General features: G+C 46.0%; 1 protein-coding gene across 1 annotated transcript in view; it reads right to left on the reverse strand.

Moving 5' to 3' along the window:
- Window positions 1-15,948, reverse strand: part of LOC109468536 (probable E3 ubiquitin-protein ligase HECTD4) — a 56,130-nt gene extending 40,182 nt beyond the window's left edge. Inside the window, 24 exon segments of the mRNA XM_019766778.1 lie at window positions 191-297; window positions 442-663; window positions 900-956; window positions 1,198-1,320; window positions 1,595-1,718; window positions 2,200-2,325; window positions 2,473-2,500; window positions 2,609-2,679; window positions 3,144-3,215; window positions 3,625-3,692; window positions 4,042-4,268; window positions 4,580-4,723; window positions 5,030-5,143; window positions 5,655-5,813; window positions 6,653-6,854; window positions 7,282-7,449; window positions 8,120-8,258; window positions 8,697-8,805; window positions 9,179-9,396; window positions 9,803-9,981; window positions 10,725-10,832; window positions 11,888-12,124; window positions 13,053-13,178; window positions 15,782-15,948. Of these exon segments, the coding sequence (XP_019622337.1) occupies window positions 191-297; window positions 442-663; window positions 900-956; window positions 1,198-1,320; window positions 1,595-1,718; window positions 2,200-2,325; window positions 2,473-2,500; window positions 2,609-2,679; window positions 3,144-3,215; window positions 3,625-3,692; window positions 4,042-4,268; window positions 4,580-4,723; window positions 5,030-5,143; window positions 5,655-5,813; window positions 6,653-6,854; window positions 7,282-7,449; window positions 8,120-8,258; window positions 8,697-8,805; window positions 9,179-9,396; window positions 9,803-9,981; window positions 10,725-10,832; window positions 11,888-12,124; window positions 13,053-13,178; window positions 15,782-15,811 (3,158 nt within the window). The 5' untranslated portion in view covers window positions 15,812-15,948.
- Between the last annotated feature and the right edge of the window lie 1,239 nt (window positions 15,949-17,187).

Below are 17,187 nucleotides of genomic sequence, written 5' to 3' on the forward strand. Positions count from 1 at the left end.
ACTGCAGTACTATCAGCAGCAGCTAGGGGGCAGTAGTGAGCCTTACTCCTCTGTCTGCTTGGCTCCCCCTTGACCATGTCGGAAGTGGGGGGGGGGTACGACACTCCCACACACACACAGTTGCAGTATTATCAACAGCTGCAGTACTATCAGCAGCAGCTAGGAGGCAGTAGTGTACAGTAATACGTACTCTTCTGTCTTGCCTCCCCCGATGAGCTCTACCACGTCGGAGGTGGGGGTGGGGGGCGGCTCCTCTGCACCCGGCCGGCAAGCCTGGGGCTTCAGCAGCAACGCACACTGGGGAACAAACAAAAAACTTTTCACTACTCAAAATCTGCAGGCAGTGAAGGATTGGCATCAGTCAGAAGCTCCTCCTTTAGAATTATATTTTGTTTGTGTACGGTTGGTGTTAGCTGGTTAGCTGGCTAAATAGTTAGTTACCTGGCTGGACAGCACGACCAGCTGGACCAGCTGGGGCATCAGGGCGTCGGCCAGCGGCAGGTACTTCAGGTTGCCGTGGGTGAGTGATGTCATCAGCACCGGCAGGAGGTGCCCCAGAACCGTTGCCTTGGCAACGCGCTCCAGGCCCTGGAACCTGCATTCCCGGTCCTCCCCGCTGCCGGAGGAGAAGGAGCGACAAACGTCCAGCAGCTCCTCCAGAACCTAAGGTCAGGGGGGAAAGGTCAACAGTCATAATAGTTCAGAGGTCAGGTCAAGTATTATTAGAGGTGACAAAAGTACCTCCACCATCACCAGAGTTCATAGTTTGAAGTTTAAATCAATAAAAATCATCATTGACAACAGGCAGTCAGTAACCAGTCTGGTTTCTGTATTTCCTGCTGAGGTTACTGACATTACTGACGTTACTGAATGTTTCTGACGTTACTGAGGTTACTAACCTCCTGGCATCCAAGCAGGACCTTCGTGGCAAGTCCCAACACCGTCCCCTGGATCATCTGCAGGGACATCAAAAACAAACTTCACTTCACACTCCTCAAACAAAGAAACTTTTCTTCACACTTCAGGTTTCCATACACAGCAGAATGCATCAAACACAGAAATGTCTCTTCACAGGCTGAATTACATCAGAATGAATATCTTTACTTTTCTAATGAGCGGAATCTGGTGTGTACAAATGTACCCAGCCAGTCCTTACAGTGGACTTGTGCTGTTTTAATGCTGTTCTAGCAGCCTTACCTCGTGCAGCTTGTTGGTCCTGTTCTCCTCCTGGCTGCCGTGTTTGTCGAGGCTGACGGTCACGATAGAGCTCATCACATGGGACAGGAGGGCCATGATGTACCGCAGGCACGGGGACGCTTTCTGTCAATCAATAAATCAATCAATCAGCAATCAATCAATAATCAATCAGCAATCAATCAATAAATCAATCACAATGGCGCTCATCACGTGGGACAGGAGCGCCATGATGTACCGCAGGCACGGGGACGCTTTCTGTCAATAAATAAATAAATAAATCAGCAATCAATCAATCTACAACAATTCAGACATTTCAGACCTCTAGAAGATTTTGTGATTGATTTTTGTGACAACAGATTGACATCACTTGGACTAGACTAGACACACACACACTCACCGGTACAGAGGACACGATGGTGTTGAACTCCTGCTGATCTGCTGTGACGCACGTCCGCAGGAGAACACACGACTCGCGCACACACAGCTTCAGGATCAGCTGCACCAGATCATCCTTCAGCCTGCTGAGGGACGGACAACATCAGGACAACAGTTAATACTCAATCCTCTCTAATAAGTATGTAAACGTAAAGGCTGAAGTACAGACAACATTAAGTTGAATCAATCGTCTCATAGAAAATGTAATGGCAACTCAATCTTTGGGGAAATTCAATCCTCTTAAACTAAACGTTATGCCAAAAAAAAGACCTTCCGCACACATCTTGAGGAAAGCATGGGGGCTACTGAACTGTCCATTGCGTGAATTAAATAGTGAAGTGTCTGAACAGTCTGGCAGGACCAGTTTTGTCTTCAGGTAGGATTTCTATCAGACATCTTACCCGAGAGGAGGGGCTGTCTTGTCACTTGTGGGGGATGGGTGGGCTGTATGTGTGTGAGTGTGTGTACATGTATGTGTGTGTGCTTGCATGCATGTGTTTTATCTCACCTGAGTGTGTGAGTGCGTGTATGTGTGTGTGTGTGTGTTTAAAATGTGTTTTATCTTACCTGAGAGGAGGGGTCGTCTTGTCACTGGCTGGCGGAGGGTGGGTCAGCTGATCAGCCAGGTCCAACAGGATCAGATCCCGCAGCTTCCCCAGACCGCTTTTATCTTCTCCTGGGCAGAACAACAAACTGGATCAACAAACAAACAAACAAACACCCAAACCCATCAGGCCATGTCACACAGCTTCCCCAGGCCACTTTTATCTTCTCCTGTGTAAAACAACAAACTGGATCAACAAACAAACAAACACCCAAACCCATCAGGCCATGTCACACAGCTTCCCCAGACCACTTTTGTCTTCTCCTGCGTAAAACAACAAACTTTATCAGCAAACAAACAAACAGACAGACAGCAAACACCACCTCACACAGAGGTAAGTTTAACCATGTAAATAAATGCTGAAATTTTTACCTTCGAGCAGCAGCAGTTTCAGCAATTTGTTCTGCTCCTCCTCTTCAGGGTACAGAACTGTCTGTCCAGCACTGCAACAGGAAAATAGAAAAAAAATGTAAGTCTGACATGCACACACACATACCCTTCCAACACACACACACACACTTCAGGGTACAGAACTGTCTGTCCAGCACTGAAACAGGAAAATAGAAAAAAAATGTAAGTCTGACATGCACATAATACAATACAATACAATCATAATACATAATACAATCATGTAAGTCTGAGCTGCACACACACATACCCTTCCAACACACACACACACACTTCAGGGTACAGAACTGTCTGTCCAGCACTGCAACAGAAAAATTATACAACATGTAAGTCTGAGCTGCACACACACATAAGACATACACACACCCAGCCACCCCAACCCCACCCACCACCCCACACACACACACACTTCAGGTTAAAGAACTGTAAGTCCAGCACTGGAGTGGTAAAATAACATAACATATAAGTCAGACCTGCAAACACACACAGACATGCATACCTGCAGACGTTTGCTGCCTCCTCTTGTATCTTAGCACAGGACGACGTTGTCAGCAGTCTCCACACCAACGTCCTGGAAACACAACAAACATGTCACTTCAGCACTGGCATTTATACGAAATTTACCACCATACTAACAGGAATAACCGGTGGATTATACTCTACTCCACTATACTCATCCTAAACATTCTAGAACACAACATTCAAACATGCCAAGACACCATCCATACAAAATGTACGAACAACCCATGGATCTACCCTAACCATACACCAATTTCTCTCTCGTGGACCCATCCATAGACTGTGGATTATTATAATCAATGAAGCCCCTCCCCATTGGCCAGTCATTATAATCGACCATCCTTGATGAAGCCCCTCCCACCCATTGACTGACTGCTGAATGAATCTGCCCATACACGCCTCGTTCATTCTCTCACACATACACATCGCTCATAAGCTGACTTTCCACAACGAAACTTTACCTGGTCTTCTTCACGAGTGCCGCCTCCTCCTCTGACTCATTCTTGAAGATGAAGGATTTAAAAATCACCTGAAGAAACAAACAACATCATCAGAAACCAGCAGAAACCTACTTCGACCTTCACCTGTAAGGTAACGTTACGTGGCAAAGGTGTAAGGAAGAGATGCCCTGCAGAAGTCCAGTTTCACATTACGACTGTAACAGCTGTACCTGAAGGACTATCAGCACACACAAGGTCAGCCTGCTGTCCTGTGTGTAACCTTGTGCTGTCCTGCATGTAGCCAAGGTTAACATTGAGACAGTAACAGCTGTACCTGAAGGACAATCAGCACACACAAGGTCAGCCTGCTGTCCTGTGTGTAACCTTGTGCTGTCCTGCATGTAGCCAAGGTTAACATTGAGACAGTAACAGCTGTACCTGAAGGACGATCAGCACACACAAGGTCAGCCTGCTGTCCTGTGTGCTGACTGCGCTGTCCAGAATGTCGCAGACGCAGCCGAGGTGTCGGGTGTCGATGTTGGGCTGCTGCAGCAGAATCTTCCCCAGCACGGTGTTCAGGAGGTCAGAGGTCAGCTGGTGGCAGCAGCTGAACCCCACGTGCCGCATCAGCTGGTTGATGACCTCGGGACACGCCACAAGGTTATCTGGGGGGGGCGCAGCAAGACTTCATTGAATATCATTTCTCCAATTTCCATTTACCCTTGGGAAAGGCACATTTCTCATTTCACCCAGGTGTAAAATGGGCACACCAGGCAGTGGAAGTAGAGGGATGGGCTCTGTCTTCTAATACTGTGCTCTAGACACAGGCTATAATGAGTATGTATTACAGCACTAATGCTGAAGTTAAGTTATAGTAACTAACAGTAACTACCCCTGGGGGTAACTAACCCTGTGGAGGTTCCTGTATGTCTGTGTCAATGCCCGGTTGGGTTACGGTTAGGAAGTGTGTACTAACCCTGGGGAGGTTCCTGTATGTCCGTATCGATGCCCAGTCTCCTGCAGACATGATGTGGAGCCTGGTTTCCCGGGTTGTGCCACTGGTCCACCCAGTCTCCAGAACACGTCCAGATCAGGTTATTCACAGCATCGTAACACACACCTGCATGGGAAAGGTGGGAAATAAGAACACACAGTCTGAACAGGACACAACATTGTCCAATTTTGAATGAACAGAAAACACGGGAAAATACAGAAGGAACAGCCTCGATCTGCAACCAACTGGGAATGACTCTTGTGTGATTATTAACAATTTCCCCTCAAGAAAAAAAACATATTAATATTAAAACTATAAACTATCAAAGCAAAAATCTATCAAAATCTATCAACTTGAAGTTGCTCAAGTAGCTGTTTAAAACACACGCACGCATGCACACACACACACATACATACAAATGGAGGTACATACCAAGGCCCTGCACGCCGGCGCCTCTAGCAAGGGAACATGTGGGAGCATCGACCAGTTCACACCGGTTTGTGTACTGTCCACTGGCCGTGCTGAAACACAGGCTGGTGGCCAGGACTGGGGGAAACACAAAACAGCGTTAGGTCATAACAATGCTATCTTAAAGTTAGTAAAATACAACCCAATTGGGTCATTACACAATGATATCTACAATGCAAACCACTGTTAGGTCGCAATAAATCAATCTAAAACACAATCCACCATTGCATTAGGTCATAACAATGCTTTCTAAAAAAACCTGGTAACACTTAAATTGGTAATTTCAGACTTTAAGTTAGTTAGTAACCCTTTAAGTTCTGTAATTTGGGATCCGTTAACCCTGTAGGTTGGTAATTTGATACCTGGTAACCCTTTAGGCTGGTAATTTGAGACCTGGTAACCCTTTTAGTTGGTAATTCGAGACTTAGTAACCCTTTTAGTTGGTAATTTGGGATCCGTTAACCCTGTACATAGGTTGGTAATTTGATACCTGGTAACCCTTTTGATGGTAATTTGATACCTGGTAACCCTTTTGATGGTAATTTGATACCTGGTAACCCTTTAGGTTGGTAATTTGATACTGTCTCACCTCTGAGAGATGATAGGCTGGTGCCGCTGCCAAATAAGGATCTCGCTGCAGTACTGGAGCTGCTGCCCGGGGGCGCTGTGAGCATGACCAGGGTGCTGCCACAGGTGTAGATAGGCGTCCTGCGCAGGAGCTTCAGACTCAGCCCACAACTGCTGGCAGCTGGAAAATAGCACAACGGAACAGCCTTAGGATGTACCACCCAAATACAGGAGGGGTGAAAATATTGTACTGACCATGCCTAATAAAAATGTAAACATCCAAATAGACCCACAAATACTGGCAGCTGGAGACTTCTGGAGGTTTCTTCCCTGGCACCCCCAGTAGGTAGTAGTAGTTTGATAGTAGTAGGCAGTAGTAGTAGTAGTTAGTAGTAGTAACAGTAGAAGACTAGTAGTAGTACAGTAACAGCAGTAATACTTACTGGAGGTTTCCTCCCTGGCACCCCCAGTAGGCGTGGTGTTGCCCCCCGTCAGCGCGATGAGAAATGCTTTACTGTTACAGCAGTAATTGCAGCAGTAGTACTGTAGTTAGTGTACAGTAGCATTGGTAGTTACTGTAGCTACTTACATGGAGGTTTCCTCCCTGGCACCCCCAGTAGGCGTGGTGTTGCCACCCGTCAGCGCGATGAGAGAAGGGTTACTGTTACAGCAGTAATTGCAGCAGTACTGTAGTTACTGTACAGTAGCAGTAACAGTTGTAAATACTTACTGGAGGTTTCCTCCCTGGCACCCCCAGTAGGCGTGGTGTTGCCCCCCGTCAGCGCGATGAGGGAAGTGTTACTGTTACAGTAGTAAGTAGTAGTAGTAGTAGTAGCAGCAGTACTGTAGTAGTACAGTAGCAGTAGCAGTAAATACTTACTGGAGGTTTCCTCCCTGGCACCCCCAGTAGGCGTGGTGTTGCCGCCCGTCAGCGCGATGAGGGAAGGGTTACTGTTACAGCAGTAATTGCAGCAGTACTGTAGTTACTGTACAGTAGCAGTAACAGTAGTAAGTACTTACTGGAGGTTTCCTCCCTGGCACCCCCAGTAGGCGTGGTGTTGCCCCCCGTCAGTGCGATGAGAGAGGCCGCCGAGGTTGACCGTGTGTACGGGCGCAGGCGGGACAGAAGAGCCTCGTTCAGCGACTTTGACGTGTCGCCTTCCTTCCTCTGCAGCGTCACGCGAGTTGCCATGGCAACGGCAATGACAGAACCGTCCTCGTCCTGGAATAAAACACAATACACTCTTCTCTTGATTCGCTTTTTATCTAGCACAAAAAGAAATTTACATTATGTACAAATGAAAGACTTTAAGGCTTCCAAAACAACAGTACAAACAGAACGTTTAAGTGGCAATCATGGGCAATCCATGTTTGGTACAAACTACCACAACACATCAAAACACCTTCCAGTAGGTCAAACTTTAAAAAAACCATCCGCCAACTGTTCATATTAGGTTCTCTGACTAGTATGAAGATCATTTTACTTAAGTTTCAATTGTACATAATTTCTTTTTTTTGCTAAATGTGTGTTTGTACCATGTTGTATACGTGTTTTTGTTTCTGCATGAGCCCTAGAACATTAGCCTTTAGGGCTAAAGGGCATGGAAATAAAGAGAAATAATTTTTAAAAAAGAGAAAGAGAAACCCACCTGTAGCCTGAATGTATCCATGTACACCGGTGGGTTTCGCACGTTTTTGTCGGAGACGAGGGCCGGGCTCCAGACCCAGTAGAAATTTACGCCGTCACTGGTGAGAGCGAGAGTTGTGACGGCCGAACCGCTAACGTATTCATCAGGCGCGGGAACGGACGCTATACACTGGGGACAGAAGAGGGGGGAGGGTTAGTACAAGATGAAGATTCATAGTAAAACATTGAACTTTATTCCAACACAAGGGTTACAGGGTGATCAAATTTTCTACGACCACTGTCGCCTTCATCAGGATAATTAATGACCAATCAAATTACAACGTTATCTCGCGAGAGTTACGATTTACAAACACGTGACCTTATTCACTCTTGCGAGATAACGTTGTAAAGTGATTTGGTAACCCTTTGTGTTAGGAATAAAGTTCAATGTTTTACTATGATTACTAAAAACACAGATGAACTTTCATGATAAGATGAAGATTCTTCATCTAACAACTCAGTGGGTTTTACACCCATAGTTTTGGTGACCGTCTGTCGCCTTCTTCAGGGCACTTTCCAGTGATGGCATCAGACATTTACTTTCCAAACACTTCACTACACAAGCCAGAGACAGCCAGTAGAGTGCTCAAATCTACAACATACAGTGTACATATACAGAGAACAGTCGCTCTACAGAGATGTACAAAAGTGAGGGTCTGCCATGTAAAACATACACACATCACACATTCTTATTAGCTGTTTTTTCTATGTGAACTGCATAGACAATCTGATGATTGTGGTAATGCTGATTTCTATTTAAGGAACTTTCTAGAAAATTAAAGAATTGGTGTGAAGTTTACCTGTAAGGTGTGTGGACTGAGGATGTTGAGCAGGATTTTCTGTTTCCCGTCGAAGTTTGCCGGTCGGTGCACCAGGCGGCCGCCCCCCCACACCACCCAGCCCTGCTCCAACGAGGGGTTTCGGGCATACAGGAATCCTCTGTAATACATGTACAGGAGCAGTCAGTAAACCCCTCACACACCCTCACAATCACACAAACACACACAGGCACACACACACATGCAGACACCACCCTGCCTTGCTCCAGGGAGAGGTCACAGGCATATAGGAATTCTCTGTAAAATAGCAGCAGTCAGTAACCCCCTCACACACACACTCACACACAGACACACACACACAATCACACACACACACACCTACATACACAGTCACACACACACAGACTCATACACACACACTCAGTAATGGCAAATCTCACTCCCTTACAGATACTGCTATATGCCGCACAGACAAAACTACATCTATAGCAGCATCGAAGATGCAGGCAATGTTGCGTTCTGTGGTGGGAGTCATGCAAACCCTTCGGGCCCTCTCAAGTCCTAACAGGTGTCCCCATCACCCTGCCTGTAACATTACCTGAGAGTCCCATGCAGCCCAGAGCCGATCTTGCTGAGTCCGCGGCCCTCCGAGTTGGTCGTGTACAGGAAGCAGCCGTCACACGCAAGGTTCCGCCCGATCTCCGTGTCTGGAACGTACAAAACAGTCAAAAACACACTCCAATCCAATCAGTCAACTAAACAGTTACGATTCAGACTGGAATTCCATAGCATCCAGAACATGCTAAGACTAAGATGGTATGGCCACCTCCGAAGAATGGACAGTGAGAAGTGGCCCAGAAAGACCATGTGGAAGGCCAAATCCAAGGAAGAGATGGATGGACAACATAAGGGAGGACTTCCACCACCTTAACCTGCATAACATCAACCCACAGGACAGAGACAAGTGGCAGGCTGCCAACAAGCCCCAGCACCAGTGTGCAAGCACGTCTAACCCTCAGAACACGGGGAACAACAGACACTAAACTGGATAGTGAGTGAGTGCAGTACTGTACTACTGACCTTTATCCTTATCGTCCGGCCCCTTGTCGATGTTGGTGAGCATGTCCTCGAAGCCCCAGCACAGCAGGTGCTTACTGCCTAATAAGGACGTGGTCAGCCCAGGACCGCCCTCTGTCTGTAGGAGCTTGAACAGCAGCTCGGCTACGGGGAGGGGCGACAGCGTGGTCTGCAGTCTCTGCAACAGGTGTACGGTGTGCAGCAGGGTCTTCAGAGAACCTCTGCAATACAAACATACAACAACATGGGTTAGGGGTGCCCTCTGTCTGTAGGGACTGGTACTGCAGCTCGGCTACGGGGAGGGGCGACAGCGTGGTCTGCAGTCTCTGCAACAGGTGTACTGTGTGCAGCAGGGTCTTCAGCGAACCTCTGCAATACAAACATACAACATGGGTTAGGGGTGCCCTCTGTCTGTAGGAACTGGAACTGTAGCGAACCTTTGGGGACATATAAACTTGCACCATGAGTCAGTCAGGGGTGCCCTCTGTCTGTAGGAGCTGGTACTGCAGATTGCCCCTCCCCCTCCTCCAGCCACGAGCACATCAGAAACAAACAGACCCACCGTGCACAAGCCAAGGCCACGAGCACACAGTAAATAACAACAGACAAACAAACAAACAGACCCACCGTGCACAAGCCAAGGCCACGAGAGCTGCTGCAGCATTCTCTCTTTGCTGTACGTCCTGTACTGGCCCACTGGCGCCCCCCTCCCCCTCTTCCAGCCAGGAGCAGAGAAGACTTTCCAGTCCGTTCAGACAGTCTGAAGGCTCCTTGGTCAGGCTGAGAGGAGCACAGTCTCGTAGGCACTGAAAAAAAATAACAACACCAGTCAGGGGCGCCCTCAGTCTGCTATAGCTGGTACTGCAGGCTAAGAGCACAGAAGGCTCTCGAGTCCGTTCAGACAGTCTGAAGGCTCCTTGGTCAGGCTGAGAGGTGCACAGTCCCGTAGACACTGCAAAAAAATATAACACCAGTCAGGGGCGCTCTCTGTCTGCTACAGCTGGTACTGCAGGCTGAGAGGTGCACAGTCTCGTAGGCACTGCAAAAAAATATAACACCAGTCAGGGGCGCTCTCTGTCTGCTACAGCTGGTACTGCAGGCTGAGAGGTGCACAGTCTCGTAGGCACTGCAAAAAAATATAACAACACCAGTCAGGGGGGCCCTCTGTCTGCTATAGCTGGTACTGCACAGTCCTGCAGGCACTGTGGGAAAACATAACACCAGCGCCCTCTGTCTTCTGCAGTCGGTACTGTAATGTGAAGAAAAACGAAACATAAACACCTTGCAGCTTGGCAAGTTAAAAGAAGCACAAATTGAGTAAAGAAACTCTTTTTAAACAATCAAGTCTTTCATTCACAGCCCTCATTTTGGTGACTTCCTCAGGGCAATTCTGACTGGTTTACATTGCACTGCAGCACAGGTGTCACTGCTATAGATGCATTCCCAGATGTACAATATTGGGAAAAAGAGTCTTTTTACTCAGTGACCAACCTGATGAAACTATTCATGGAGGAGAAGCACAAATTGCTGGAAATTTAGTTGTACTGACCTGCAGCAAGAGTTCTGCAGTCATGCAGCACAGACTCGGGTCCGAGCGGCTCTGGGACTTCAGCAGGGGGAAAATCAGCAGCAGGCTCACACGAGAGGAGAAGGACACCTGGGGAAACATACAACACCAGTCAGGGATGCCCTCTGTCTGCTGCAGCTGGTACTGCAGGCTCACACGGGACGAGAACGACACCTGGGGAAACATACAACACCAGTCAGGGATGCCCTCTGTCTGCTGCAGCTGGTACTGCAGGCTCACACGGGACGAGAACGACACCTGAAAATACAACAACAGTCAGGGATGCCCTCTGTCTGCTACAGCTGGAACTACAGGCTCACACGAGACAAGAACGACACCTGAAAATACAACAACACCAGTCAGGGACGCCCTCTGTCTGCTACAGCTGGAACTACAGGCTCACACGAGACGAGAACGACACCTGAAAATACAACAACACCAGTCAGGGACGCCCTCTGTCTGCTACAGCTGGAACTACAGGCTCACACGAGATGAGAACGACACCTGAAAATACAACAACAGTCAGGGACGCCCTCTGTCTGCTACAGCTGGAACTACAGGCTCACACGAGACGAGAACGACACCTGAAAATACAACACCAGTCAGGGATGCCCTCTGTCTGATGCAGCTGGTATTGCAGGCTCACACGGGATGAGAATGACACCTGAAAATTCAACTGACGCTCCAGCCTTCATTGAACTAAGGAACAGATTTAATTTTGACAATTTTTCACAGTCACTTGTGTTGGTACTGTGGTTTGATGTTTGGTGTTACCTGTTCCCCAGTTTGTTTGTTTGTTTGTTTGTTTACCTGTTCCCAGTACAGTTTGTTTGTTTACCTGATCCCCAGTAGTTTGTTTGTTTGTTTACCTGTTCCCCCGACTGCCATATCCCCTGTTTCTTCAGCAGAGCGAGGGTCTCCTCGTGGTTTAGCCAGTCCCTACACTACAGTTTGTTTGTTTGTTTGTTTGTTTACCTGTTCCCCAGTACAGTTTGTTTGTTTACCTGTTTCCCCGGCTGCCATATCCCGTTTCTTCAGCAGAGCGAGGGTCTCCTTGTGGTTTAGCCTTACCCTACACTACAGTTTGCTTGTTTGTTTGTTTGTTTACCTGCTCCCCAATACAGTTTGTTTGTTTGTTTGTTTACCTGTTCCCCCGGCTGCCATATCCCCTGTTTCTTCAGCAGAGCGAGTGTTTCCTCGTGGTTCAGTCCGTCCTGGTCGGCCTGGTCCTCGCCTTGCTGCTGCCTCTGTGCGACCCAGAGCCCCCGGAGCGCGTTAAGTCGGTACTCCAGGAGCAGGGAGTACTCGTTGTTCTGGTTCCCGCAGACGGCGAGAAGTTTCTCACACAGCTCAGCCGGGCTCTTCGAGTCAAACGTCACCACCTGGAGGTTAGAGAACACAGGAGGTTTAGTTTAGTTTATTTCGCACTTTAAAACAAAATGTAACATTACAAATACAAGAAAATATAAATGAAATGTAACAGTGCAGGGAGGCCAGAAGCATAAAATGCTTATGAGAAGGCCTCCCTTCATAACATGATTAACAATTCAAATAAATCGGATAAATAAGAAATAACTTAGGTAACGGGTAAATGAAACAAAACAATAAAATACAATATGATACAATACTATCTACAATAATGAAAAGTAGTAATGAAAGTAGTAAACAAGGAAACATAAACAAAAATTAGGAATGTGTGGGGTTACTTATGAAAGCTACTTTAGTATGATTTTTGAAAATGGTGAAGAAGGGACTAATTTGTAAAGTTCTACTTAACTTAGGTTATTGAAAGAGTGTTCAAGTTTTAATTCAAGTTTTAATTAACAGTAGGTGTTTTAGAACACAGGACGTTGTACAAGTTTTTCATTTGTTATAACGATCACGAAAGTAAGGACCTGTTTGAAGAGGCCAACCAATTCCATCCTAAGAAAGTTTACAGACAAAAGGAAACTAAACCCCTCTTAACATCACAAAACCCACACTCCAAGGGAGCTGTATTCTTGCACCTGAGGAAACAATAAGGACACAGCACACTCCCCCCCGTGCATCTTAACCCAACAGATCTAGAGGGGCGTTGCACAGTATACCTCAAGAATAAGCCATTATTTACCTCGTGTCCGTTGTCGGGCGTGGCTGTTGCGTTGTCGGCCTGGACGTCCTGGTACAGTTTGTTTGTTTGTTTAATAGAAGAAGAATAAGCCGTTATTTACCTCGTGTCCGTTGTCGGGCGTGGCCGTTGCGTTGTCGGCCTGGACGTCCTGGTACAGTTTGTTTGTTTGTTTAATAGAAGAAGAATAAGCCGTTATTTACCTCGTGTCCGTTGTCGGGTGTGGCCGTTGCGTTGCCGGCCTGGACGTCCTGCGGCAGCTCCACGAGGTCAGTGACCCTGATCAGCCCGTCGTGCAGGAACAGCGTCTCCTCGGTAACCGACAGCCACTGCGGGAAACAGAACACGTTACCATGGTAACCGACAGCCACTGCGGAAAACAGAACACGTTACCATGGTTACAGACAACCACAGCGGGAAACAGAAACGTGTGTGCTCGCTTAGTAACCAGGAGGTTGTGAGTTCAAACCCCGGCCTGGGCGTACCAAAGCCTTTAGAAATGGTACATAAGTTGCCTTCTCTGCTTAAACACTCAGCATCTGTGAGAAAGAGTCAAAACACACTACCAGCGGGCTAGCTCAGGGCTGTCCAAATCACAGCATAGGGGGCCCCTATGCTCAAAAGGCCTGGCGAGAACACTGGGTACTATATCAGGGTTCTCACCAGGATTTTTTCACAGCGTAGGAGTCAGGTATAGAAGGGCAACTTTCTGTGGCACGAGTCACACACCAAGTCCCCAAAACATGGGCCTGATATTCTCCCCAAAAATTTTGTTACTCATATTAACCACTTAAGACACTATTTATTGTTTATTGGGGGACAGATTTTGTTTTCCCTCTGTTATAGCTTCATTCTTAAGTTATATTTTCATTTTTTTAAAGATTAATAAAGCTTCTGCCCCCAAAAACCACCCCTACGCTGGTTGAAACACAGTGTAGGGGGCTAAATCACAGCGTAGGGGGTCAAAATCACAGCGTAGGGGGCCCCTACGCTCAAACAGCCTGGTGAGATATGTATATGTTGATACGACATGGTACCAATGGTAGTAGTGATGATAGTATATGTTGAGTATCACAGTAAGAATTTCTTATATTTGGCACTAATCCATTTGATACCTGTAAACACCAATCATGCTGAATATTTTATCAATATCTTCAGTTGAAAACTGTAGACTTTACAAAATAGTTAATGTGGAAACATCCACACATTTGTAGGGAGACAAGTCCATTTATAACAGAATACTGATATAAATTGAGGAACTTCACAGGATCTGAGCAGAGCTTCTTGTTGCAGTTTGAAACTTTGATCTAGTTAATGCCGTGTCTTATATTTTATCATCATCATCATGCCTCCGGATTATACTAATCCTGTAAGGTACACTTGATAAAGTTACTCCAGTATGTCCTATCTCTCATAGCGGACACTAATGCAGGCCCTGCGAGACCAGTGTCTCTCTCTAACATGGACAACAGTGTAGTATAAGGACGTCCCACTCTACGTCTCCCAGAAGGAAGTCACTGTACTAGTCTACCAGCTGGTTCGTTACTACGAACAACATGCCCTGCCAGGGCGAGTCTACGTCGTCGGACTACAGATGAAATGGGCGGGAGAGAGCCATAGAGTTGTTTGTTTGTTAGATGTTGTCTCCATGAAACATTATATTAAATTATACATAACATTCTTGTATATGTACCATCTAGTTTCTTGCTCTGGGCAGCATTCATAGCCCATGACTCTGAGTTGTAGAGTAGAATAGTCTCTGTACATATATGCATGCTTTAAACACTTTAGTTTTTGTCTGTTTCTTGATTGGAGCTTTCCATACCTTTTGTAGGGAATGGAGGGAGCTCCATTAAAGCAAGAGCTTATATTTATTTGACATCCATTACGCCATTTTGAAGTTAGGACTGAGAAAGAACCTATCCTCATAAAGTCATATCATGTCTGCAGTTGAAGAGAGAGACAATTAAAAGTAAAACAAACATCACATGGTCATATCATATTATATTACATATAGTATATATAAGGGTTTTCTGTCTTAATCTCCATGCACCATAGGCATTGCTATAACACTCCATGGCTTAAATTACATTAAGAATTCAAACCTGCAGCTGCATATGCAGGTTAGTGTGGGCAATTTCTAAGATCCTTGGTGCAGGTAAAATTGGAGCTGTGCAGGTATTTCTGATGTCTACCTGCACTGGTCCATGTACTGGGTATATACAGGTTAGTGCAGGTAAAACTGGAGCTGTGCAGGTATTTCTGATGTCTACCTGCACCTAACCTGCACTGGTCCATGTACTGGGTATATGCAGGTTAGTGCAGGTAAAATTGGAGCTGTGCAGGTATTTCTGATGTCTATCTGCACCTAACCTGCACTGGTCCATGTACTGGGTATATGCAGGTTAGTGCAGGTAAAATTGGAGCAGTGCAGGTATTTCTGATGTCTACCTGCACTGGCCCATGTACTGGGTATATGCAGGATAGTGCAGGTAAAATTGGAGCTGTGTATGTAAATTTGCGTGTTATTTGCTCCAAAACACGAATGTATAAAATTATAAATGGTTTCTGGCACTGCATAAAGTCACTGAATAGATATAATTTTTGTTGTGGTTTGAGTGAAATTTGACAGTAATACAGTTTTGTGAATTCAGACATGCCCAGGCTAGTTGTTCAATGCTGTGCTTATGTGTATGTGCACATTACAACAATAACAACAACCATGTTTGGCATAAAATTGTCTCTAAGTCTCAAAAGTGTTCACAAAAAAATTGATAGAAATTGTCTCACTCGATCTCGATGACTGAAAGAGAAAGCGGAAAACTTGTTTCAACATGATATGAATTATTTCGTCACCAAATCTGGAAGAGATCGGCGCCGATATTTTCGGCAGATTTGACTGAAGTAAGAAAACAACCTGACAGAAACCTACTTGGGAGTTGTCGGGACCGCTCGAAGCCATCTTCGCAGTTTAACAACCCTGCTTTCGGAAATGTCGGGACCGAAATCAGAAAATTCTGGTTTCACACAACAATATGTCCGCCATCTTGGCTGGGACGGTCTATCCCGTCATGCCTCGGGGTCCTGCACCTGTTTCACTTCCGCTTTAGCGACGTCACTTCCGGGCGGCCACTCGAAGTTAATTCATCGTTTCTTTTCTTTATTTTTTTCGGAGTTTCTTATATAATGGTGGAAATTTCCGTAAGGCCACGGCAGTAATTTTTATGGATGACATTAATTTTCCATCTATCAATGAAGTGGTTTTATTAAAAGTTCAAAATTCATTGTTTAGATATTGACCCAGCCTTTTGTGTTGACTATCGTAGCATTAGGGGCTACAATAGGATGCCTAGACCTGTTTGTAATTTTTTTTTCGCCCTGTCGCTTCATATTTTTCAAGGAAAAAATCCGAGAACCAACAAATTAAATTGGTGTGGCCTGAGGCATTTCTGATTCAGACTTACTGGAGGGTCTGCATGCCCTTTTTCGTTAACCGTTATGGGCTATTTTAATTTACCGTTAATCGTTGCCGGCCCGCTCTAATTCAACGTTAAGCGTTATCAGTATATTCCTCGTGAAGCGTTATCGGTCGTTTTAATTGAACGTAAAACGTTATTTGTCATCCTGAATTCAGCGTTAAGCGTTAATGAATAATTCTTCGTTACGCCTAATTTTGCCTATCAAAGTGCAGGAAAATGCGTCATTGAAGGTTTAAAACTACAAAATTTCCCTGGGGAGAATGCCCCCGGACCCCCCTACATTGCTCGCGACTTTGGCGCTCGACTCGCGCTTCTGCCCTTTGGCTCTAGCCAGAATCAGTATAACCTTCAATTTCCGGAAGTTTGCGGAGAGTTACAGAATTTTTTAACGAATCCGTCAACCTTGACAGGCAAATTAACAAAATCTTGAGTAAAATATGAAAACATCAGAAGGACCGACAAACACTCTCAACACCATGATTTGCCTCTCAAAATGCGGGAAATTGCGTTTTTGTAAGGTTTAAAAATCCCTAAATTTCCATCGGTAAAACTGGGGCAGACTGAAAAAATGCAAGCTGGCCGACGTCGACTCGGACACCGGGTATTTGTGCACGCACTCGGGGACCAGGGCAGGTGGGAAACACAGGGAACACATACCTTTAATGCATGCTTCATAACATGTAAGGTATACGTAATTTTGTCAGTGATTACCTTTTCTCACAAAGCGAGATACCAAATCCAGTGCAGCTCGAAAAAAAGACCTGTCAATTTACCGTTAAGCGTTGCCGACCGTCCTGAATTTACCGTTAAGCGTTATCGGCCCTGCTGAATTTACCGTTAACCGTTGCCAGGACCCCCC

The sequence above is a fragment of the Branchiostoma belcheri genome, unplaced genomic scaffold (assembly GCF_001625305.1).
Source record: "Branchiostoma belcheri isolate BF01 breed outbred unplaced genomic scaffold, Haploidv18h27 scaffold2, whole genome shotgun sequence".
NCBI classification, from domain to species: Eukaryota; Metazoa; Chordata; class Leptocardii; order Amphioxiformes; family Branchiostomatidae; genus Branchiostoma; species Branchiostoma belcheri.